At 37.0% G+C, this 26,002-nt stretch overlaps 1 protein-coding gene and 1 long non-coding RNA gene across 5 annotated transcripts in view; one reads left to right on the plus strand and one right to left on the minus strand.

Annotated features, from left to right (window-relative positions):
• Positions 1 to 2,502: 2,502 nt before the first annotated feature.
• LOC128263681 (uncharacterized) overlaps positions 2,503 to 26,002 on the minus strand; it is a 59,587-nt gene continuing 36,087 nt past the window's right edge. The window contains exons 2-5 of one of the 3 annotated variants that reach the window (XR_008268477.1): positions 17,464 to 17,678; positions 17,150 to 17,414; positions 3,726 to 3,816; positions 2,503 to 3,662 (exon numbers count right to left, since the gene is read on the minus strand). This is a non-coding gene — a long non-coding RNA (uncharacterized LOC128263681). Of the gene's footprint in view, positions 3,663 to 3,725; positions 3,817 to 6,791; positions 6,907 to 17,149; positions 17,679 to 26,002 lie in introns of those variants that run through there. The other 2 variants (XR_008268476.1, XR_008268478.1) reach the window with 2 other exon arrangements.
• LOC128263677 (troponin C) overlaps positions 7,521 to 26,002 on the plus strand; it is a 73,495-nt gene continuing 55,013 nt past the window's right edge. Inside the window, exons 1-6 of one of the 2 annotated variants that reach the window (XM_052998764.1) lie at positions 7,521 to 7,648; positions 7,734 to 7,795; positions 8,007 to 8,040; positions 8,100 to 8,498; positions 8,555 to 8,575; positions 18,056 to 18,241. In XM_052998764.1, coding sequence (XP_052854724.1) covers positions 7,793 to 7,795; positions 8,007 to 8,040; positions 8,100 to 8,498; positions 8,555 to 8,575; positions 18,056 to 18,063 — 465 coding nt within the window. In that variant the 5' untranslated portion in view covers positions 7,521 to 7,648; positions 7,734 to 7,792 and the 3' untranslated portion in view covers positions 18,064 to 18,241. Of the gene's footprint in view, positions 7,649 to 7,733; positions 7,796 to 8,006; positions 8,041 to 8,099; positions 8,499 to 8,554; positions 8,576 to 18,055; positions 18,242 to 26,002 lie in introns of those variants that run through there. The other variant, XM_052998765.1, reaches the window with a different exon arrangement.

Consider the following 26,002-nt stretch of genomic DNA (forward strand, 5'->3'; position numbering starts at 1 on the left):
AAGAAAGTAGCTGTTGCCCTGTACAAGCGCTTCCAATCCGAAAAACACGCTGGTCCTTCTCATTACCAATACAGTTCTTCGGATCTCGTCACATTTAGTATTTGGAAAGGTGCATACATCGGGTTGTTTGGGCCATTGGTCCCTTGACTGTCGGAAAAGTGTGGCTCATTTACCCATTCTTCAGGATTGGGCTTGGAAATGAATTTCGTGGCCATATCTGCTACATTTAGCTTCGTTGGAACTCCATGATTTCTCCAACACGGTGTTTTGGGGTATGGAAACCGGCTTAAGAGGTGCCACCTTGCTTTTTGCTGCGACCAATGATATAGTGATGTCATCTCCTTTTCCTATTCGAAAATAGCAGACGGCTGCATATCCGAACTCGCTGGCATCCACAAAGGTGTGTAGTTCGGTGAAGTCTGCGATATGGAGTAATGGTGAGAAATGTCGCGGGCCCTGAACTGTTGCGCCTTGGGAAAGTAAGCCCTTCCATTTTTCCCAAAATAAAAGCTGAGGTACCGGTAAAACGTCGTCCCATCCTATTCCTGTGCGCCAAACTTCTTGTAGCAGAATTTTTAGGCCTATGGTGAAACAGGTTAAGAATCCCAATGGGTCAAATATAGACATCAACACTAATAAGGCCTCTCGTTTGGTTGGCATCGCTTCTTCGGAAAGGATGTTTCTTTTCATTCGTGTAAATTTGAAAAAATAATTAAAACATGTCAGTTTTCGGTTCCCAAAACATACTAAGGACTTTCTCTGCATCTCCGAGCTCCTTTACCGGTTGTAGGGTAATCGAGTCGCCCAGTAAATGCTTCAGAACTTCGGGGGAGTCAGATGCGCAATTCCGTATATTGAAGCCTCCTGCAGCGTGCATGTCCCTCTGAGGATACCTTGATTGCTTCTGTTTCGTCGGCCAGACTGTCTATGTAGTCGTCGACATAGTGTGCTTCAGTAAAAGCTTCAAAGGCTCGGCGACTCTTCAGCTTATACTCCTTCGCGTTTTTATCTTGCACGTAATGAGCATGGCATGGAGCGCAGGATATGCCAAAAGTCATTGCTTTCATAACAAATATCCTTGGAGCTCGGGTTTCTTTGTTAAACCATATAAATCGCTGAGCGTTTGAATCTGCTTCCTGGATATGAATTTGGTGGAACATTTCCGCAATGTCACCGCAAACTGCTATTTTTCCAACCCGGAACGCCATTAAAACTTCAGTGAGGGGATGCAAAAGGTCAGGACCCGTGATCATGAAATCGTTCAGTGACTTTCCGTGAGATTTAGCTGCTGCATCCCACACAAGCCTAACCTTTTCTGGTTTATTTGGGTTGTGAGTAAGAAATATCGGAAGGTACCAAACGCGCTCATGCTGTACAGTCATTTCGGCGCTAGACATCTCGACTGCGTAGCCCTTCTCGAGTAAATTGTTGATCTGTAGCTCAATCTTGTCATACAAATTAGGTTCACGGGATATTTTTGATTTCAGAAAGTCCAATCTTTTCATCGCGCTATTACAGCTTTTTGGTAAAATGGGGTTGGTGTAACGCCATAGGAGACCAACATGATAGTGGCCATCAACTTTTGTGCAAGTACTATCCAATATTTGCAGGGCCTTTTCGTCATCGATGGAACGAAGAGTCCTTGGAGTAACAGAGTCAACATTGTAGCTCTCTTTAACGGTTTTATCGATTTCTTCCCAATTACATTAACAGTAGAGAATGCGGTATTGGCGTTGCCGGAGCCTTGTAGTCCCCAACCGAGTATACACTTCGACGCAATGGGATCGTTCCACTTTTCTTCTCGTAATTTTCGAGGAACAGCAAGCTTCCAATTATTTGTTCCAATCAGAAGCATTGGTTCAGCACTTGAATAAGACTTTAAGGGTATTCCGTTTAGGTGAGGCTTTTTGGCGGTAAACTCGCTTACGTTGACAGTTTGTCTTGGTAGGCCCAAATTTTTGACAGTGTGAACGTTATTTAGCCAGTATGATTTTTGGTCGTCTGTTCCTGAGATTCGAATATTAAAGCGCACAGAGTTCCTTTCCATTCTGGTGGTTTGACGGACAGTCGGACAGACGGACATGACTAGATCGACTCTCCTAGTGATGCTGATCAAGAATATATAAGTAAGTTATTTATAGGTTTACTGCAGTTAGTACCTCGCTGCAGTCCCGTTGTTGATCGCCGGTTTGGTCGATTTACGTTGGTATGAGGATGGTGGTTCTGCGTAGCCCTTGTAGGTAGGTGGACGGTCGTCCGGTTCACGTTGATACGGGGATGGTGATTCCTTGTATCTCCTGTAGGTAGGTGGCCGGTTGGCCGGCGGTCAGCTTTCGTCCACTGAAGAGTTATGACGATTACGCTGGAAGGGTAACTGCCCTCCGTTCACTACTGGCCTAGAAACTCAGTCAGTGTTCAAATAATAAATTGTTTAACGGCGGTTGCCGGAGTTCGTTTTACGAGCGATGTGCTCTTTATTGGATTCAAATCAAAAACTGAAACTTAAAGCTAACATAATTGAACTTCATAGCGGCCACTCCAATGGGCAGTGCTTGCCGGCTATGCACGAGCATCCGGCCAGACGCTGTGTCAGCAGTTTGGCCGGCGCGATGTTTACGTAAACTGTGGTCAACAACTTTGGTTTTGCTGGCCACAGTTAACTTATATACTTTAATGGGTCGGACATGTCTCCTTCACTGCGTTGCAAACTTCTGACTGAAATTATAATACCCTCTGCAAGGGTATACAAATAGAAAAGTTACATTTTTTTATTATTGTTTGGTTGTTCGCATGAGAGCTTTATTTTATAGTCTCCGATTTATTAAAATTAAAATCGTAATTTTCAAAAAATAAATTATAACTATTTGTCGAAGAATTAAAAAAAATATAAAAAACTGCAAAGTTAGAATTTTTTTCATTTCTAATTTTTTCTATGGGCGCTATATGACTTAGTCGACCGATCCGGCTCGTTCCGACTTTTATGCTACCTGCAGAAGGAAGACAACTTTTGGGAAAGTTTAACACAGACGGACAGTCGGACAGTCGGACAGACGGACATGACTAGATCGACTCTCCTAGTGATGCTGATCAAGAATATATATACATTAATGGGTCGGACATGTCTCCTTCACTGCGTTGCAAACTTCTGACTAAAATTATAATACCTTCTACGAGGGTATAAAAAAAAACAAAATAGAAAAATTACATCTAAAAACGAATTTTTTATATTTTTATTGTTGCCATGGGTGATATGATATTTTCATCCGATTTTCCGACTATTCCTATGGGAGCTATATGCTATAGTCGTCCAATCTGGCTCGTTCCGACTTATATACTTATGCAAAAGAAAGACAACTTTTGGGAAAGTTTCATGCAGATAGCTTTAAAACTGAGGGACTAGTTTGCGTAGAAACGGACGGACGGACGGACAGACGGACATGGCTAGATCGACTCTCCTAGTGATGCTGATCACGAGTATATATACATTATAGGGTCGGAGATGTCTCCTTCACTGCGTTGCAAACTTCTGACTGAAATTATAATACCCTCTGCAAGGGTATAAAAACTGCAAAGTTACATTTTTTTCATTTATTTTCTAGTTGTTTCTATGGGCGCTTTATAATTTAGTCGACCGATCCGGCTCGTTCCGACTTTTATGCTACCTGCAATAAAAAGACAACTTTTGGGAAAGTTTAATACAGACGGACATGACTAGATCGACTCACCTAGTGATGCTGATCAGGAATATATATACTCTATAGGGTCGGAGATGTCTTCTTCACCGCGTTGAAAACTTCTGACTGAAATTATAATACCCTATGCAAGGGTATAAAAATATAAATAAGTTATAAGTTATTATTGAGCCTTCCGCACTAGTCAAATATGTTACGAATCGCAAGAATAAAATTAAAGAAATTGTACACTTCATTCGAGATACGGAAAACCCAAAAAATGCATGTAATTCCAACTCTGCTTTTGAATGCCTTATAAATATAACGAATCAGTTATAAATGATCAAAATAATAAAATCATTTTTAAGGTACCTTTTATAAATTATACACATTTTTTAGGGATGGGAACAATTGTTTACATTACGGATTTACGGTGAATAATTTTTAATAGCATGGATCAGCCAGACAGCGGAGATTTTTTTCGTCAGCTTTTGAAATGTCCGTCCCTAAATGGAAAAAAAACACTTTTCTATATAGACAAGTTATCAAAAACTTTGTGTTATAGGAATTTATAACTAACTACGACCTTAAATTTTTCACTTCGATTTATGTATTCAAATTCAAGGTCAATAAATCAAATACAATATCAAAAAAAAAATTACACGCCCAAAAACTTGTAGCAAGTTGCAAATGCATATATATTGCGTACATTTTCAAATCAGCAACGTAAAATTTTCGTTCTTACATTCGAGTCTATCGGAAAGCAGAACACTTTCAAAAAGACAATGCACTAAGCTCAAGAACTAGAAGTGTTTGGCAACTCCATAATTGCAAAGCTTTTGAGAGAAGGTTTCGACGTTTAGCTGCTATATCCAACGATAGCTGATGAGTTTAAAGTGACCTGCAAACGAGGTCTGAGTTCCCTACCCAGTGAGTGTTAGTGGTATAAAAGCTATCGAAATACTTTGTGATATAGAAATTTATAACCAACTACGACCTCGAGTTTTTCACCTCGATTAATGTAAACTTGTGGTAAATTTAAAATCCTCTAACTGCAACCATAGACAACAGAGAATGTCATTGCCAATTTGCGGAATTGAATTCCGCACCAAATGATCTAGTAAACTTTAATTACGGTGTTTGGAAAAAAAAATTAAAAATGATCAGAAACTCAAGCCGTGTTTTTTTTTGCACGTTCATTTCGTTTCATTTCGTTTTTAAATAAACTTGAGCTGCGTAGAAAATACGAGTATCTGCAATTCGAATCCCAAATCTCTAGCTGTTATAGTTTCCGAGATCTCGACGTTCATTCATACGGACAGAAGGACAGAGAAATTAGAGAAAATGCAATTGTTTTGTTTATTTTTTTTTTAATTTTCTAGTTGTTTTAAATATGATCCGATTTAGATCAAATATAAACCGTAATTCCAAAATGATAAACTATCACTAAATATTGAAAACATGTACAAAAAAATTGAAAAACAGCTAAGTTATAAGTTTTTTTTTCATTTTTTCCCGATTGTTCTTTTGGCAGCTTTGTGATGTCGTCGTCCGATCTGGCTCGCCTCGACGTATACTACCGGCAATAAGCAAACAAATTTTGGCAAACTGTTTTTTTATTTTTCTTCATAATTCTTCGAGATAAAGTAATTGTTAATTGTTCCTGAGTTATAGGTTGACTTTGATTAAAATCAGACGACTATTAAATAAAGCTCCCATGGGAACATTCAAAATATTAAAAAAAAAAATGAAAAAAAAAAATTTTTTTTTTTTAATTTTTATACTCTTGCATCCGACCCTATAAAGTATATTTATTCTTGATCAGCATTACGAAGAGAGTCGATCTAGCCATGTCCGTCTGTCCGCCTGTCCGTCCGTCTGTCTGTCTGTCCGTCCGTTTCTACACAAACTAGCTCCTCAGTTTTTAAGCTATCTGCATGAAACTTTCCCAAAAGTAGTCTTTCTATTGCAGGAAGAATATAAGTCGGATCGAGCCGAATCGGACGACTATAGCATATAGCTCCCATAGGAACAATCGGAAAAATAAATAAAAAAATTATAACTTTGGTCCTTTTTAATTTTTTTTTAGTTCTTCGAGATATAGTAATGGTTAAATTTTTCAGAATTACGGTTTAAACTTCATCAAAATCGGACGACTATAACTTAAAGTTCCCATAGAAACAAAAAAAAATACAACAAATTTTTTTTTTTAAATTGAACTTTTTAATGTTGTAATTTTTTTTTACAAATTCTTTATGATTATTTAATAATTTGACAGTTCAGAATTACGCCTTAATTTTATTAAAATCGGAAAACGATATCCTATAGGTGTCATAGGAACTATCGAATAAGCTTCAAATAGCTTCAATACACGCAAGTAAATCATAATTTTAATGTTATCAAGAACATTTAATTTTAGCAATAGCTGCAAGGGTATATGAACTTCGGCTTGCCGAAGTCTGCTTCCTTTCTTGTTTGTTTTAGTTTCTCTTGAATATAGTTATTGTTTAATAATTTAGAATTAAGCTTTTTATTCAAATCGGAGAACGATATCATATAGGTGCCATAGGACGATCGAAAAGTTTAGCTAAACTCATTATAGCTTCAATGTTATCAACAACTGGACGACTATATCATTAAGCTTCCATGGAAACAATCGGAATATAAAAAAAAAATTTTATATTGTAATTAATTTTAAATTTTTCGTATGGACAAATAAATGGTTTACAAATTTAAAATTTCCCTTTTGATTTATTTTTAAGTTGGAAATCGATATCATATATGAAAATCATAGCTTCAATGGGTTTTAATGGGTACTCATATAATTCAAAATGTAAATGTTTTAAAAATATTCCCTCAGAAAACAATCGGATTATTGCTGGCGCCATCTGCATTGACAACACTACAAGCAATAAGCGAGCAGCACCCCACCCCCTTATCTTATGCAGAGGACGGCAAAGACGAATAGTACAAAACCACACACACATTAATAAGTTTCCTGCTGCTCTTAATTCTCGAACTCCGTTGTTTAGATATGCAGTGACGTCATAGCAAAACAATTGCAATAACTTTTTCAAAAATTGTATTTTTTTCCGATAGAAACGACCGAAACACACATACCAAGTCCAATCACTACGGCTTGACATGTCTCAGAGTAACAGTAAATACTTTCACGATTTGGGGGCGCTGGAGTAGGCGTGGCTCCGTTTTGAAATAAAACTGCGCTGCCTAGGAACTTCTAACTAATCTGCATGCCAAATCTAAAATCTCAAGCTTTTATAGTTTACGAGATCTCGACGTTCATTCAAACGGACAGACAGACGGACAGACAGACGGAAAGACAGACGGACAGACAGATCGAACCGGCTATTGATCCTTATCAATAATATATATACTGTATATGGTCGGAAACGCACGCTTCTGCATGGTCGGAAACGCTTGCTTCATACTTTTCAACGAATACAATACATTTACTCGACGAGTAACGGGTACAATAAGATTTTTAAGGTGTCAAAAATTTATTTTTTACACTGTCCGTATGGTCAGTATGACAGAAAATGGCAACCAATAGGTTCTAAATACCTTAAAAATATCAAATAGGACAAAACCAAAAATTTATACTCAAACAGAAAAAAAAAAGAAATTTAAAAATTTGAACAATGAAACATACGGTTTTGAAAGTTTCAAGGGTCTAGGATGAGCTCGCAAACAGACAATGCCATATCAATTTTTCTAGCTATGGACAATTTTTATTGTTATATTGTTGACTAGCGGGACATGTTAATTAAAGACCACCTTCATTCACCCTGCGTTTATTGCTCTTGTTTTCTCATCATCGATTGGGACGGAAATTTAGTCGTTTTTATGCAGTTGTAGCCGCTTACATTTTTATTGTTAGTGTTCGGTAAAGTCTTGACATTTTCGATTGCCGATGAACCGCACATACAACACAAATTTAATTTTTTAGACTCTTGGTGGTACTTAAACGTTATACATCTTATTTAAATTGCTATAGAAAATCGAATATAAAGTATATTAATGTTTGTTACGTATTTTTTCAAGATTTTTCATATTTGTCCCAACGGTATACAGAAAGTTGAACTTAAAAAAAACTTCTCAAAATGGTAAGTAACGTTATTCTAGACTTGTTATTCAAAATCTCTTATGCTTTTCACTTTAGAGTTGCATAATTCAATGAAACTTGTGTATTGGATTTAACCAAAGTCAAATACTTTTAAAATGGCTTATCACGTTTTTAACAAAATAAATAAAGTTTAAAATTATTGGCTTTGCGAATTCATGAACATAATAAAATTTTAAAATTCATATTTGCAGGGTGATGGAGAATATGACAAGGAACAATTGAGAAGTAGGTTAAAATTCGGCATTCATTACTTACTTATTACCTTACACTGAAAAACTTTTTAGTTCTTCGGAATGCTTTTAAAGCCTTCGACCACGATGGTTCAGGATGGATCGAGCATGCAGATGTTTCTAGCATTCTTGAAATTTTAGGTCAAAAATTAGAGCCGCCAGCGGTTAAAGCACTTATTAAAGAAGTAGATAAGGGGGCAACAGGTAAATTGGATTTTAGCCAATTCTGCAAACTGGCCGCTCGTTTTATTGAAGTTGAGGAAGATGTAGGAGCATTGCAAAATGAGTTAAAAGAAGCTTTTCGTGTATACGACAAAGAAGGAAAAGGATATCTAACCGTTGCAACACTGAGAGGCATTCTTCACGAATTAGATGATAAATTGTCTAACCAAGACTTAGACATGATAATAGAAGAAATTGATGCGGATGGCTCGGGTACAGTTGACTTTGACGGTAAATAGTAAAAAAGTTAAAAAATTAGAACCAAAATAATTTTTGTTTTTTTGCAGAATTTATGCAAGTCATGACAGGTAATATACATTTACATTAACAAATGACAATGAAAATCTAAGCAGTACATTTTTTAAAATAGATTTAGTTAATCAAATCTAATACATTTAACTTAAAAACCACAATTTAATTTAACGTTTTTTCGAATGTGTGTTTTTTTTAATATTTATAAAACTGAAAATGTATTTTAAACACAACGAGGCTATGTTGGATTTCCTATACTTTATGGGGACTGAAATTATAATACCCTCTGCAAGGTTATAATAAAACATATTCTACAAAATGTATATGAATATGCTTACAAACAATGAAGCTATATCTATTTTCCGATTAATTTTTAAAAGATTTCAAGTTCAATATTCGTATAAAATAAAAACAAGAAAAATATATGTCTGTAGTTTTTAAATTTTTTTTAGTTCTTCGACATATAGTAATGGTTAAATATTTTAGAATTACGGTTTAAATTTCATTAAAATCGGACGACTTTAACATAAAGCACAAGTGGGAGCAATAAAAATATTGTAAAACAAGAAAGGAAGCAAACTTCGTCAAGCCGAAGTTTATATACCCTTGCAGCTATTGCAAAAATTAAATATTCTTGAAAACATTAAAATTATGATTGACTTGCGTATATGTTTAAATACATTGAAGCTATTATGATTTGCAGCTCAAATCTTTGATAGTTCCTATCGCAGCTATATGATATCGTTTTTCAATTTTAATAAAATAAAAAGCGCAGTTCTCAAATTTTTAATAAGTCAAAAAAAATTTCTCAAAAAAATTACAAAAGGTAAAGTAAAATTTTATTAAATTTTTTTTTTATTTTTTTATTGTTTCTATGGGAACCGTAATTTTGAAATATATAACCATTACTATATGTCTAAGAACTAAAAAAAAATTTTTTAAAAAATTTTTCTTTGATTTATATTTTTATACCCTTGCAGAGGGTATTATAATTTCAGTCAGAAGGAGACATCTCCGACACTAGGAGAGTCGATCTAGCCATGTCCGTCTGTCCGTCCGTCTGTTTCTACGAAAACTAGTCTCTCATTTTTAAAGCTATCTGCATAAAACTTTCCAAAAAGTTGTGTTTCTATTGCAGGTAGTATATGAGTCGAACCGAGCCGGATCGGAAGTCTATAGCATATAGCTCCCATTGGAACAATCGAAAAATAATAAAAAAAAAATAGTCGTCCGATTTTGATGAAATTTAAACCGTAATTCTGAAATATTTAACAATTACTATATCTCGAAGAACTAAAAAAAAAATTTAAAAATAACAAAATTTTTTTTTTTATTAGTTTTCCGATTGTATGGGAACTATATACTATAGTCGTCCGATCCGGCTCGTTCCGACTTATATACTACCTGCAATAGAAAGACAACTTTTGGGAAAGTTTCATGCAGATAGGTTTAAAACTGAGAGACTAGTTTGCGTGGAATCGGACGGACAGACGGACATGGCTAGATCAACTCTCCTAGAGATGCTGATCAAGAATATATATATATTATAGGGTCGGAAATGTCTCCGTCTCTGCATTGCAAACTTCTGACTGAAAATATAATACCCTCTGCAAGGGTATAAAAATGATGTCAAGGAATCGTAGATAGCTACTAAAAATTCCTTTTTAACGATATATAGCACTTATCCATTGCTTCAGTTATTTGAAAGTTGCGGAAACCCAGGTTTTCTTGGTCTTTTTTCCTCTAAACTAGCGGGATTTCTAAAATGTGATAGAAAAAAAGCGTTGGCTTTAAATAAACCTTGATTATCTCAATCCGATACTTCCTTCAAAAGGTATTTAATAAAAAGATTAAGACGACATTTTTGAAATGATTTTTTTGTGTGTATCAAAGCGATGTTTTAGGGTTCTTATACCAATTTTACTGTATTTAGCAGCTCGTGCTTAAAAACTTTTATACTACCACTTTCTCGCAAAAAAAATAGCTTGATTTCACACGCCCACAACTTGCAAACGACTAAAGCAACGACGTAATATTTTCAAGAAAAATATATTTGAAAACAGTTTTTTTGAGATTTCGCAACTTTTGATTAAAACTCGTTTTTCTCTTAAAATTCGCTCTTGTATTTAGCGTTAAAAAATTTAATCCATTTCCGATCTTTATTTAGCATTTTATGCTTAACTGAATGAGCAAAACCTATGCTAAGCCATATTAGAGCTTTTTTAAGTTAAATGGGAACACAAACAACGGTATTATAGACAAAAGAATTTTGTTATGATCAGAGGTCAGAATGGTGTTCTTCGGTTTTTTCAATGTCCAAGTAATATAAGGACGCCTCCTGGTCATGATATTGATGTTCTTTTATACAAAATTTGATTACCGTACCAATTAATACCAACATCTAATATACAAATTAAAAATTAATTAAATTTTTTTTTTAATAAATTTAGGGTTTAACAAAAAAACAGGTAAATTTCTTTTTTAAAAGGTATAAACATCTAACGTTCCGTTAATTGTACCGACAGCTATATATATTATTTAAAAAAAAGTTAATTTAATTTTAAAAATTATATTAAAAAATTTTTTTAATTTAATACTCTTAACCATACAATTTTTTATTTAACTATCACATTTATTTTGAGATATTAGGAATTTTAAAGTATTTCAGTGTACTCAAAAATAAGAAATATGCAAATGTTTTTAACAGTAAACAGCTTTTTAAATTAATTGCTTCAATAATCGAGGCCAACAATTTTATTATTGATACCTGAACGGTAATTTTGTCAGAACTGTGTGCTAAGGTTTTTTTTAATAGCCGTCAAAAGGGACGACTCATGGTCGTGCTTTTAAGGTACTCTTTTAGTGTATCTAAGTTTTGGAGTCTTGCTGTAATATAAATGTAGTTTCAAACTAAAAAAACTTATATGAAACAATAACACCTCTTGACGAAATCAAATTAACGTGACGGGCGCACCTTTAACTCCAAAAACGTATGATATCAGATTTTGTGAAGATTATTATTTTTTTACCAAAAAATATTACTTTATTTTATTTCAATTATTAGTTTCGTAAGAGGCACAAACCTGGACAATAAAATCTGCCTTGTTACTTAACAATTGCAAATCAGCGTGCCGAATACGATACTAATTGAATAACAAATAAAAAACCGCTTCAATATTTACAAGCATATACGAATTAAAATCAAAATGTTATCAATGTATAGAGTAGTTAATTATACCCAATACGAGTAAAGAAAAATGTTATATTGTTTTGGTTGAAAAGTATGTAACAGGTAAAAGGAAGCGTTCCCGACTCTCTAAACAACATATGTTTTTGATCGGGATCAATAGCCGAGTCAAACAAGCCATGTCCGTCTGTCTGTCATTTTGTCTGTCCGTTTGACCGTCTTTCTATCTGTCTGTCTGTCGCTCTATTTGTCTTTGTGGGATTAAGCACGTCTGGTTTAGATATGATTAAATGTGAATGTGATAGAGGTGCAAAAAATCGATTTTAACATCGATATCATCAATCCTTTTGGTTTCGGGAAATAATGAAATAATCAATGTATCGATGAAGTATTCTCGTTGCTATTTGTGCTTACTCTACTAGTCAAGACCACGATTGACTGACATTTTTGTTGAAAAATGATTAGAGCCTTAAAAATTTAATTTTTGATTTTTTTGATGTTATGTATGAACATCAACTGGATCTCAACTTTTTGTAAAATGATGCTATAAATACTGACTTAATTAAAAAAAAAACAGTGAATAGATCGAAAAGAAATGATGCACTGAGTATCGATTTTTTGTGACACGTGTGATTCGGTTATATCTATCGGCAGATGCAAAATTGTAATTACTTTGCAGATAGCCCCTCCTTAAACCCGATGGTTTTCTGGGTTGTACGGGGTGCTGATTGCTCGTGGTAGTGAACTGCCATGCAGTTCGGCATCTCGCCACCTATATTGAAATTTATAATCTGAGGAACGGTTGCCTTATAGTCGGGACACTTGACGACTTGACTTGTTCATCCCTTGCAGACGGTTTTATATTCTCAGTCAAAAGTTCGCAACGCAGTTAAGGAGACCAATCCGACCCTATTAAGCATATATATTCTTGATATTCTTGTTCGTTTCGGCAGACGGCGCCACCGACAACTTTTAATTCTGTGATGACTTTTGCTTCTGCGACGACTTCTACTTCTGTTAAGACTTCTGCGACGCGCTGCTAACGCGCTGGTATTTTTATATGGCCAATTTGCCATGGGTGGGAAAACGATGAGGCGGTTATAGTGATAGGTTTTTCAACTTGCGAGGTTGTTATAGTGATGTTACCCTTAACTCGGCCATACTGATCATCATCTGACCCAGATGATCCTCCAGCATCATCGTCTTCGTTAGAGTCAAAGTAACGCCACAGTTTTATCGAATCAGCAGAGGTTGACGTCTTGTTCGAGTCTGGAAATTCAGCAGATTTTTTAACATCATATCTACCGTTACGCTTTATTTTGATGACTTCGTAAGGTCCAATAAACTCGTTGGACACATTTTTTCCATTTACGAATTCAGTTACTCGGAATGCCTATAGAAGTATATTTATACAAGTTTGAAAGCTTGGCGGCAGACATTTTGGAAAGAACAGAAATGATGATCTTATTGACTCTTTCAATCTGCCCGTTTCCTCTCGGGTTCCATGTAGTATTTTCAATGTGTTCTATCTTGCCATCAGCGCAGAAATCCTTAAATTGCTTCGAAGTAAATGCGCCCTCATTACTGATGAGCCGATGTGGATTTCCGAAAATGGTTCTACATGAATTCAGATAAATTATGACTTCTTGAACGTCAGTCGATTTAGTGGGATATAACCAGGTATACTTCGAAAATGCATCTATAGCGGCGAATATATATTTGTACTTCTTTGTTGTTATATCCAAAGAACCCAAATAATCAGGGTTGTTAGCAGTTTGTCTCCCTTATCTATGCAATGCAAATAATCTTCCTGTTTTCCGAGCTTTCTGTTTTGGGTTATACACTCGATGCAGTTGGAAATAAATTCTGTCCTGATAAGGTATAGTGTACTCCTGTCGAATTATATGAATTATCTATGCAATGCAAATAATCTTCCTGTTTTCCGAGCTTTCTGTTTTGGGTTATACACTCGATGCAGTTGGAAATAAATTCTGTCCTGATAAGGTATAGTGTACTTTGTACATTGTTTTTTCTATCCCCATATGTCCACAATTATGAGCTTTTCGTATGATTTTCTTTTCCATACACTTTGGAATCGCTAGTAATTCCAATACACTAACCTGCTCGTAGAATAAGTAATTCTTCATCTTATATTGTGCGAACGGCTTTTTCTTAAAAACTTCTGCTACTTCTGCTACAGCTGATAAGTGCTCATCTTTTTTATGATCCCTTAGAATTTGTGACTGTTCCTACACCGCTCTGGTGTTTTATAATCAGCGGTCCCACAGTTATAACAACGTTCTTTATTGCGGTGCACCGACGTTTCACAAAACTGGTTTTCGCAACCGATTCTGCCAATTCAAATTACGAAGAATCGGACGACTATATAATGTAGCTCCCATAGCAACAATCGGAAATCTGATGGTTTAATATTTCAGAACTACGTTTTTAATATTATTAAAGTCAACTATAAATGTTGATTAGCAAAAGCTGAAACCTGTGAGTCTTGCTGATGTTGCTTTCTTTCTTGTTACTCGTAGAGTGAAAAAGTAAATATTGTAATCGGTGAAAAGTATGCAACACGTAGAAGGAAGCGATTTCGGTTCTATAAAGTATATATATTGTTGATCAGGATCAATAGCTGAGTCGATCTAGCCGTCTGTTTGCCAGTCTGTTTGTCTATCCGTCAGTCCGTCCGTATGAACGTAGAGATCTCGAAAAATTTGCATCTATTGCAAAAATTAAATATTCTTGAAAACATTAAAATTATGATTTATTTGCTTAAAAAATCATTTAAGTTATGATAATTTGCAGCTCAATTATTTGATAGTTCCCGCTATATGATATCGTTTTCCGATTCTAATAAAATAAAAAGCGAAACTCTGAACTGTCAAATTATTAATAAGTCGAAATAAATTAAATAAAAAATAATTACAAAAAATTTTATTTATATTGTTTTTATGGAAACTTTACGTTATAGTCGGCCGAATTTGATGAAATCTAAACCGCAATTCAAAAATATTTAACCATAACTATATTTCGAAGAACTAAAATAAAACAAACAACAACTTTTGGGAAAGTTTCATGCAGATAGCTTTAAAACTGAGAGACTAGTTTGCGTGGAATCGGACGGCCAGCTTTTCGCCCACTTTTTAATGCCTTAAAATGGCCCAGAACTCACCACATGGATGATTGTAATGGTTGTTTTTTAGTTATCTTATTTGTTCGTGATCAAATATTCTTTTTTTGTTTTTAGAATTAATTGTTTCCTGTTTTCACCCCTTTTTTTTCATTGCATATTATGATTGAGATGCAGATTAAGGGCAGGTTAAATAACCACTGCCTTTTGTGATCAAAGGAAGGAATAGGTTTTGGCGATTCTCGATTGTTATCTTCAAACAGGCCCATTTTTCTCGGTAGAGGTCCCCCGTGATCGTCTCAACCGATTTTGTTAGTTCATAATAGACTACGTCCTTTTGATCATATCAAATACAGAGTATTATCTTCGCATCACGAATTTAAGTTGTTGTTGACTTCTCGTATTGTTGACCGTAGGTGTTAGACTCTGGGAATGTGTTTCAGTCATATTTATCAAATGAACTATAATTTTAGAAGTTATTTTAATTGTTTTGCTATCACGTCACGGCACATTTTACAAACGGAGTTCGAGCATGAAGAGTAGCGGAGGCAGCGGAGAGCAGCGAATTGTTTGTCTGCATAAAACAAGGATCGTGGGGTGCTGCTCACTCTTTGCTTGTAGTGTTGTCAATGCAGTTCGGTAGATGGCGCCAGCAATAACCCGATTGTTTTTTGAGGGATTTTTTTTTTAATTTGTAAGCTGAGTAACGGGTCTAATAGTCAGGGAACTCGACTACTGAGTTCTCTTTTGTTCATTTTCTTGTTGACCCAACATATGTAGCTTTAAAGCTGTCGGTGCAGTTTTAAAAGTTATTTTTCAATCATGAATCCATCGGTGAGTTACAAAACGTACATTTTCGATTGCACGTAGCGAGACTAGAGTTTGAGCTAAATGTGATAACGAAATAAATAAATTTGCGTATAATAAAGATTTTTTATACATGATGAAACCAACCTTTCCATAAAGGATTCTTAATTTCTAGCCAGCCCTCATTAATATTTTGAACATTAGCAATGTTAAGATAATAAAATAAATGTCTGAGTAAAATCTTTCCAAAACCGCAGGCTCAAATTATCATTAACTCGAAAGTACCAATCAGCGGAAACTCCAGTGATGCCACCTAGTTCGTTTCGAATTTTCATGCTTAGTTTTCAGAAGTACATATATTGAGAACTCTTAGTTTTTGTTTAACTTAAGCAGGAAATACGTATTTTTTGTAGGAATAGTGAAAACATTTGGCGGCATTTGTCCATTTGTAATTTGAAGCCATTATTTATCTACATATTAGGCAACACCGTATAATGTTGTTGCTTGAAGAAGAAAAATCAAAAGAAGCCGAATAGGCGCTAAAATTTTCATTACATTAGGGATTTTTTTTGTTTAATGTCCCGATTGTTTCTAAGGAAGCTAAATAATACACTCGTCCATAAACCATCAAAGAATTACAAAAAAAAAGTAAGAAAGAATGTATAGTTATACACTTGCAGAGGGTATTAAATTGGACAGAAGTCCATACGTTTCTTTACCGTTGGCGATCTAAATTTAAAAGCTATAGACTTGAAAATTTCTCTATCGTATTTTTTTATATTTACGCAGATTACGTGTATTTTTGAATATGTACGCAGATCAAGTTTGAAAACTGCTCGGACATCTATATCCTGCCAAATCATCATCTATATCCTGAAACAACTGGTCAAAACGTTAAATTTCCCTGGTTTCTATAGTATACAGCCCTGTCCAGTTTTTACTTCCGAAAGATTCACACGGATTCGAATTTCAAAGACCTGTTTAAATTTTTACTCCCGAAAGATATGCACGGAATCTAAGTTCCCTCTGTTAATTCTCTGTTAACTTCCAAAAAATCGCACGGAAACTTTCCGACCAGCATTTGGCTGACAAATTTAGATCCGCAATAACAGAAATTAATTCTTTTAAAATACATTGCGATAACTTAAAGTGCAAATTAAAATTGTACCTTATTATTTGATGTTTTGAGAACATTGTTGCATAAAAAATTTGGTTAATAGTTATATATTTGACTTTTTGAAAATTATTTTGTGATGGCACCTCAGTATCGCTTCGATTGTAACCTACTGGAGATCTGCAAATTCGCCCCTGTTCTAGATTCCGAACGAGTTTGAAAGAAACAAAGCAAGAGTTGTCATGGTACGAAAAAAAAAAATTTTTCTTGGGACTTATTTTCAGCAAGCGCTTTTCGGTTTGTTTTTATATGGTTAGAAATGAAAATTATCTAAGTTTAGTTAAAAAGTGTTTTTGTTCCTTTTACCCATTAATTTAATGTACCTTTTGTGCATTTTTGGGACCTTTTTCATCGTCTTTGGCAACTTTGGTTCCCAACACTACTTGTAAAAAGTTTGCAACATTGGTGCCAAGCAGCTGATTCACGCACAACATTTAAAACACAAAATGTACGACCCGGGTGCCAGGAAACGAAGGACTGCAGCAAGCTGGGTAACATGGGCAATCAAGGGTTGGCCTAAGTCGGGTCCAATTTTTCCAATAAGGAAAATAAATATATCTTTTGTCAATCCGGTAAGATTGAAAAAACCTGCAAAACTTTCAGTTATTAAAGTAATTTCAAAATAATGGTTACTTACTGGCGATCTGGCAAATTTAAAGTGTTAGCATTGCATCTTAAATTTCGGTTATTGCGTTTAATGTCAAACAATTGTTGTCTTCTCAACTTGTTTTTGGTCAAAAGTTGCACAAACATTGTTTAAATCAAAGCAACAACCTTTGAGTTATTTCGGGCAACACAGCTGATTTCCAAACGAGTTGTTCAACACTTTTGTTGATCAGTTTCCATCACTGCCTTTAAAATAAGTAGAATATGTTATTTTTGGCTACCAATGATTTTTTGACTGATTTTATATATTAAATGTGAGCACCAATAATCCACAAAGATAAGGAACAGCAGTGGGCCAAATGTTGATCAGAGATTTTTCTGGAAAACTTAGGCAAATCATTAGCTTTCGTTAAGGGCAGTATTTCCCCTCAAATAGTAATTTCCCTAGGATATTTTTTAGCAAGCAAGGGAACTTTGATTATATTAAATTGAAATCCGCCAATGTTAACGAATTCACTTCCGAGTGAAACCTGGAGCATGCCTGATAATTTCAGTCAGAAGTTTGCAAAACAGTGAAGGAGACATTTTCGAAAGTATTTAAAAAAGTTGTTATCCTATTGCAGGTATATAAGTCGCAACGAGCCGGATCGGACGACTCTAACAAATAGCTCCCATAGGAACAATAGGGGAAAAAATATTTGAACTTAGCTGTTTTTTATTTTTAGTTTTTGTTTTTTTTTATGAACTGTAATGGTTTACTATTTTAAAATTACGGTTTAAATTTGAATAAACAGCCCCCATTAAAACAATCGGAATATTTTAATAATAAATAACAAAAATAAATAATCTTTTGTGCCGATTTATTTTTATTTTTTCGGAAACTGGTATCATATAGCTGCCATAGAAATGATCGAATACCTGTGGTAAAAGTCATCATAGCTTCAATGTTTTTAAGGTTATACGCTTATAATTCGAAATGTAGATGCTTAAAGAATATTTAAATTTTGCAAAAGGTTTTATAAACTTCGGCTTGCCGAAGTATGCTTTTTTTCTTGATTTGAGTAAAAGTCGCTGGGCTTTTCCTTAGACTTTGTTTTTATAGTTTTTAGAGCCATTAGAATATTTTTGTAATCTTTATACGCGTTTTTTTCGAAACTATTTTTTTTTTTTTAAGGGGTTTGCAAGTTTTACTGAATCAATTTCTTTGAATTTTGGTATATATCTTGTTTGCCTCGGACTTAAAAAAATTTTGATATTCGAAAAAGTCGAAAAACTTGGTTGAAAAACATTTATTGTTTTTAAGTCGACTGGTACTGAATACTTTTGTATTAATATACAAAACGCGAAACTTGTGTGACTGCAGTAAGAACGGTGGATTTAATTGCGAATGTAAAATTTAGCGAAAATTGCGAAGACGAAAGGGAGGGGTATCGATAGAGTTCCAATGATCACTTAATTTAATATTCGAACAATTTCTCTTAAAACCTATCTTATGCTAAGGTGGCGAGAGACGGGGCGAAATCGCAAGAGCGAACGAACGAAAGCTTTATTAGCTCCCGCTCTCGCCCAACAACAAATTACTTCAATATAATTCAAATTATAGCGCCAAGCGCGCAATCACAGTCCTTCAGGTCAGAACGGGCAACAGGCCAGTCGGTGGACTGCTCGCCGATACTCCCCCTCCTGCGTCATGACGTACGCCACGCGAACCTTGCTATTGGCGCCACGGTGCACCGCTACCACACGGCCTATCCTCTACTGCTGGGGCGGAAGGTTGTCTTCTGCGACGACGACGAGCGCTCCCACGACGATGTTGGGCACTTGATGCCACTTGTACCGCTGCTGGAGGCTGGAGATGTACTCCCGGGACCATCGCCAAAACCCGAGCCTGAGACACGAAACACCTCGCCACCGTCGGTCAAGAAGTCTTGGCCTACCGTCCGAAGGAACAAGTGCTTTGCAGACTTCACACCTGTATGAACGCAAACTCGCATACTTTTTTTCATACGAATGTTTCGATACCGCCCCCCTGCTGCTCCAGACGGGCTCGGAACTCCCTCATGTGCCGATCTGCGCCGACGAAGCTGGTGGCGTTGTCGCACCACACCTTCTCCGGAATGCCGCGACGACTCACGAACCTTTGAAATGCCAACAAGAACGCATCAGTGGTTAGGTCAGACAATAATTCTAAGTGGACCGCTTTGGACGCACAACAGACGAACAAGGCCACGTACGTCTTGTACGGTGGCTTACCACGGATACGTTATGTTGTGCTGAAGGGACCACAAAAATCAACGCCACAGATATTGAACGGGCGGAGAGCTCGAATTCTATCTGCTGGCAAGTTCCCCATAATTTGCGTCAAGAGTAGCGGCTTGCAGCGAAAGCAGCGCTTGCACTACCACACCGACAACAACAACGGCAATTTGGCTTCGTACGGGATACGAGCATTTAAAAACCGACCCCCAACTCGTAGCAATGTTGAGGAGCACCAATCTAATTTATTTTCCTGAATATTTTTCCGAATTTTACTTATGTCGTCCCTAAATTCGTGAAATTGAATAGTTTCAACATTTTTCTCAAAAATCCAGTTCTCTTGGCGAAATACTTTTTTCTGCACCTTAGGATAAAACGAAAACCCACACGAAAACTCTTAGAAGCTTCAGGTGGGACGAAAATGACTCTATTTTCTGAAGCATATAATTTGGCTCTGGGCTGACTACGAGATGCGCTCCTTTGGATTTTCTGTACTTTAGTTAAATTGTTCTTCGAGGGAGTTCCACCGAACAACAATCCCATACAGAATAATTGGTCTGACTATTGCTGTATAAAGCCAGTGTACGAACAAAACTATGGCCTCATTCCGTGTGCGGTCTGCTATGTTTTCTGTCCAGAACAGTTTCCTGTCCAGAACAGTTTCCTGTCCTGTACTAAGCCAATGTATTTTGCCTTTTCGCTAAAGGTAAGGCGAGTACGCTTTAGAATGGGTGGGGTTAGTTCTGGAACCATGAACTTTCTGGTGAATAGTACCAGGTATTTTATTATTTGGGCTAACCCCTAGTCCACACCCCTGACAAGGCTTTTTCCATGAGGTCTATGTCCAAAAAAGCCGCCAAGGGGTATTCTTTGCGGTGGAAACCGTTTTTTTTCTGGGATACTAGTGTGTGTAGTGCTGATTCGGTCGATTTGCCTTTCCGGTAGGCGTGCTGAGCGTTGGAGAAGAGGTTTAGGCTTACTGTTGTTCTGATGTGGGGGTCCATTAGTCTTTCTAGTTTTCAGTAAAAAAGACAGACTTATCGGTTTAAAGTAATTCGGAGATGTATTTGACGGTTTCGCAGCCTTGGGGTTATAGGTGACTTTTACTTTTAGCCACCTTTTAAATAATATGGAAGATTGCCTTTAACCATGGTAGTATGTGGAGGGTCTTTTGCAGTTGTGCTGGGAATAGACCATCTGGTCCTAGGGAAGTTATAATAAAGTTATAATTTTTTTTGTATTTTTTTCCGATCGTTCCTATGGGAGCTTTGTTCCTATTATAACTTTGCTGTTTTTTAATTTTTTTTAGTTCTTAGATATATAGTAACGGTTAAATATTTTAGAATTACGGTTTAAATTTCATCAAAATCGGACGACTATATCATATAGCTCCCATAGAAATAATAAAAATATATAAAATAACTATCTAATAATTGAGCTGCAAATCATCATATCTTCAATGTTTTTAAACATATACGCAAGTAAATCATAATTTGAACGTTTTCAAAAATATTTAATTCTTGCAATAGCTGCAAGGGTATGTGAAGTTTGCCTTCTTTCTTGTTTAATTTTTTTTTTGTACACGCTAAATTTGGTATAGTATTCACTTAAGCTATTGTCAGTGTTCTTATGATTGGCCATGTTGAATTTTTTTGTCTACAATCCTTTTAAAGGTGTGTTAGTATGGTGGACCACCATGGAAATTTATTGTTCAATGTTATTTTCCGCTCTTTTTAAAGCCACTCCACAGGTTTCTGTGAAGTGTTAACTATTTTGTCAAGTTTATCCTGGGTGTTCGGATTAAAAAGTGGGAGGGTCTCTAGGTTATTGTCTAGGAGTTTGTTTTATTACCCCCAATTAGTTATTTTTAAATTGGTGATTTATTCAGGGTGAAAGCATAGATTATTAATGGCAAACTCGATATACGTATGGTCAGAGAAAGAATGGTCATCCCCGACCATCCAGTGTCTAATTCGGTCAATCAGGGACTCAGAGGATGGACAGATATCCAAAACTTCCCTTCTGTTTCTGGTGATAAAGGTGAGGTCATTTCCTCTGTTTCAGATAACTAGGTTGATCTGTAAAATGTAATCAACGTAAACTCACCTGAGTTCCTTGGAGGAGGTGGCGTGAACAAGTTTTTGGAAAATTAAACTAGGTAATGGCCCTCTGTGGTCATGAGCTAGATAGAAAGGTGATAGGAAGGGGTGAGTATTTTTACTCAGCTCGATTTTGACCGTTGTGAGGTCGCCGTCACTGAACTAAGAAAGAAGATAAGTATGTTTTGATAAGAATGCAAGTTCTGGGTGTGTCCTTTCCGTTTATGCCACAGATTTTACTGCCCTCAATCCAGGCTCTTGTATAAGGATTGCGTCTATTGCGCCAGTTTCCAGGCGCTTTAGAAGGGCAGATGTGGCTGCCTTACTATGGGGAAGATAAATTTTTAGGCACTTCACTATCCGGAGACTCTGGATGCCGCTGGTTAGCCACCACCTCCTCGGCAACGTCGTGCAACTTTACTGTGCCCACTTTGGTGTGCAGACTACGGATGGACTCCGTGAGCTCCTTCTTCAGTTCCTCTTCTCGTTTTATATCATCGTCGCTTAATGGTTCGTACGACGCGCATACCACTAGGTGGTCGGCCGCCAGCTTGTCCATATCATAGATACGGTGCTTTACCTTCTCCAAATGGTAGTTAACGGTGCACTTTTGGTCTGCCAGAGGTTTTAGGTATGTCGAGTTGCGCAAGCTGACAACGTTCATGGTGCTCTTCTCACTCTTTTCAGCTTTAACCACCTTCCACCCGTCTGTGGGTAACATGTGGTTAAACCTGGTGTAGGTCTTATGAAGCTTCTTTGGGTCTGAAGGCTCTGCAGGGATCCACGCTCTGGCCTTAGGTGTGGACGGGAGATCAGCGGCGTCGCAGACATCCAAATCGGCTGCGGGGTAAACTTCACCAACCATCGCAATCCCAGCCTTGTGCAGGGCTGCCGACCGCTCGTCCTCGCAGGCAATGAGTTTCACATTGCCTTGATACCAGCCTGCATCGGTACAGTCTGGTGGGGGTCCTGGATTGTTGTCCAGCACTTTGAGGGAAACTCGAGTTAGAGCTTTCCTGACCAGGCCCCATTGGTTTCTGTGCATCCGACCGCTCTCCTTGTTACGGTGGACGACCCCGATGATCTTCCTGTCCTTCACCACCTCCGCGAAGGATTTCGACTATGTTCCTCGGTTGGTGGATGCTGGCTGGTTGTGCCACCTCCATCGATCGCTGCCGTTTATTACTGTCTTGCTGGCGTCAAAATCGGGTATAACAGCCTTTGCTTACTCGATATCTCCCTGGATTTTGGTGAAATCCTCATCTGAGGTCTTGTCCCTGGTAATAGTTCTGAATTAAGCGTTCGGTCTCTCCCGCAAGGTTCGTTTTTAAATACCAAATTTTTGAGTAGTGGGTAATGAAGATTTATGAATCATTTTCTTAAATAAGTTATGAAATTGTTGCCGTTGTATATAATTTCCATCAAATTTAGGAATTGATACCTTTGGCAGGATAATTCTGCGTTCGTATGTGTACTGGCTTCAGATTCCTGCTTTCTGTCTACGCCGAATGACATTTGAAATGTTATGATGGCATCTTCAGATATTAAATATCGGGAATCATCATATCCCAATTTCTTATGGTTTTTGAACTTTTTATGAATTTGGACATGAATCTTTTCTGTTATGATCAACTGAAAATTTTGTTGTTTTTCAACCGACACCTTATTCATGATGCGCTCCAAACTATGATGACGTTTATAAAATAAATCTTTTAGAGGTATTTTGTTTGTTATGTGCCTCGACTCCCACCGTGGCTTATAAAATATTTGTTAAAATGGTCAGTAATCAAGTCCATTTTGCTTTTGTAAGGGAAGTTCTGTTCGCGGGGTTGACCAAAACTTGTCCTTGTTTGTGTGTTTTGATCGCCAAGTTGATCGTACACAAAAACAGAAATTTTGGTCGCCTTGTTGGCCTTTAAAATCTGCCTTATAACTGTCTATCGCCAAGTTGATAGCAGTTACAAAAAAGAGTCCGCTAAAAGACTTTCTATTACATTTTTTTTTGCTCGCCTTGCTGTCCAGAAAATTACTAGTGTGATTGATGCCGCTGTGACCAAACAATGATCGGGAATGCGAGTTTAATTTGGAGTCCCAATTTGGAGTTACCAAATTTACAAATTCAAATAAATTCAAAATGCTGAAATATTTTTTTCTTGCGTGCCGCAAGTACAAAACCATTGGAAACAGTCACCGCGTTAAGTACAATACCAATTGGGCTGCGGAGAAGTGAAAACGTCAAGAGTTATTTTCGTACTGATTTAATTAGATTACAATTATCAATTACATGGCTTAGCCTATCAAAACAATATAATATGGACACAGATGTCTTAGGTAAACATATTCCTGCATATCTGCATACAGATGGTGTGAAGACGTGACCGATCGTTGTTTTTCATTTATGATAGGTCAGAATTGACATGTGGACCCAGGAATACGTGGTTCTGTGTTTGTTTAGGAAGGCCGATACCAAGAAACGACCCTTATATATTTAACCCATAAATGCTGATACAGCTGCGAGCTTTTTTCTTCTAGACGAAAATCGTACATACCCCTTTGTAATGAGACAAGCTCTTCCAGTGTAATTTTTGTATATCAAAAGGGCGTAGTCCAACCCTGTGTACGTGAATGGACGGGAAAAGAACACCCGCCCTTTCTGCAAATTTTCTGTCTCCTGGACTTGCAATTAGTCTCCGAACCCAGTATCTTGACCAGGTGAAACGTACCACTAACTGGTTACCATGTACAGTTATAAGATGCGTAAAATTTACCACAAGCCGAGAGAGTGAGCATTGGTGGCCGTTGCACGGCCGCACGCTCTTATTAGAAATTCCTGATCTATATAAGGGTTTAATAAGAGAATTGACACAGAGTGGACACAGGACACTTTTATTCCAAGCAGCGATATTCATTAGCAAAATGGCGGCAAGTTCCTGGACCTTTAGACGGACCACTCTTGCATAAAGACCTTGGCACAACCAACAAATAGAGCGAGCCAGCCTGCAGGGCCAACCAGCTTGCCAATTTGGGGAAGGACATTGCGTTTTGTGGGGGAGATCTCAGTTGCTTAGTCTGGTGGGACGAAGAAAAATTCGTCGGACCTCGCTTTCCGTTCTCGAGAAAATCTGTGTTCAGAAGATAATCGCTTTGGATATCAGTTAAGATTTCTTTTTGGTTTGAGATCCATTTTCTTAATGGAAAGCCCGCGGAATCTGTGGCACTTTGTAGCTCACGACAGTGAGCTGAGCATCCTCTGCGGTGTCAGCTCCCGAGAATACCTTTTCTATATACATGTAATTGGGAATGACAATGCTCGCTGTTGGGTGGCTGAGCTGAGCGTCAGCTGCCAGCTGTTTCAGAGCTCGAATCACCAGGACAAGCGCACAATTGACTCCAAAAGTAATCGCCTTTAATTCAAAACTCGAATGTACCCCCGCTGTTTAGATGCGTTGCCTGTAGATATGTAAACATTCTGGCGAACCCTTAGTTGCGTCCATAAGTTTTATTTTCTTTGAGAAGACTTATCTACGGAAATTGCTGGTCGTCCTAATGCATTTTAACACGTAGTTGGCTGCTCATTTTGTTCATCACAAAAAAAATTTTTTCTATGAAGCCACGATTCGTACTTTTTTTGTTAATATATCTATTTTCCGTTTTCGTTCATTCCACTTCACTTCAAAGGCTTCTTAAAGACGTTTTCACGAATCTTAGTTAGTAAATGTATTTGAAACATGTATAAGATTTGACATAGCTAACGCAAACCATCTTACGCTGGGGGCTGGTTGTTAACTACTCCCCCCTTAAGTTTGTCGCCGTCCTCGGTGATTACCATTTCGTCGATGGCCTTCTGCAACTTAAAATAAGTTCGCTTCCAACTCCAGCGTTGCTGCATTAGGATCAAGCCGCACAATGTAAGATTACCCGCGACTCTAAACTCCTGCATAAGGCGCAGGTTGTGTTCGTTCATCCGCTGCAGTAGCGTGTTGTTGAGGCTTAGGTAGAGAGAGTCGTTTATGATCGCTTTCCTCTCGATTGTGATGAGATGGGCTCTTTTTATGGTAATAGTGAGCCCGTCGTCAATGGTAACCCACGTCTTTTATTCGTTGACGATTATCACCCCGTCATCTACGACTATAAGGGGTTCCAGGTTGCTAGGACGAGAGCGGCACTCAGACGCCCCGCCTGCGTGAGTTGTGAATCCACCCCAGGCCGGACCCA

Source organism: Drosophila gunungcola, unplaced genomic scaffold (assembly GCF_025200985.1).
Source record: "Drosophila gunungcola strain Sukarami unplaced genomic scaffold, Dgunungcola_SK_2 000010F, whole genome shotgun sequence".
NCBI classification, from domain to species: domain Eukaryota; kingdom Metazoa; phylum Arthropoda; class Insecta; order Diptera; family Drosophilidae; genus Drosophila; species Drosophila gunungcola.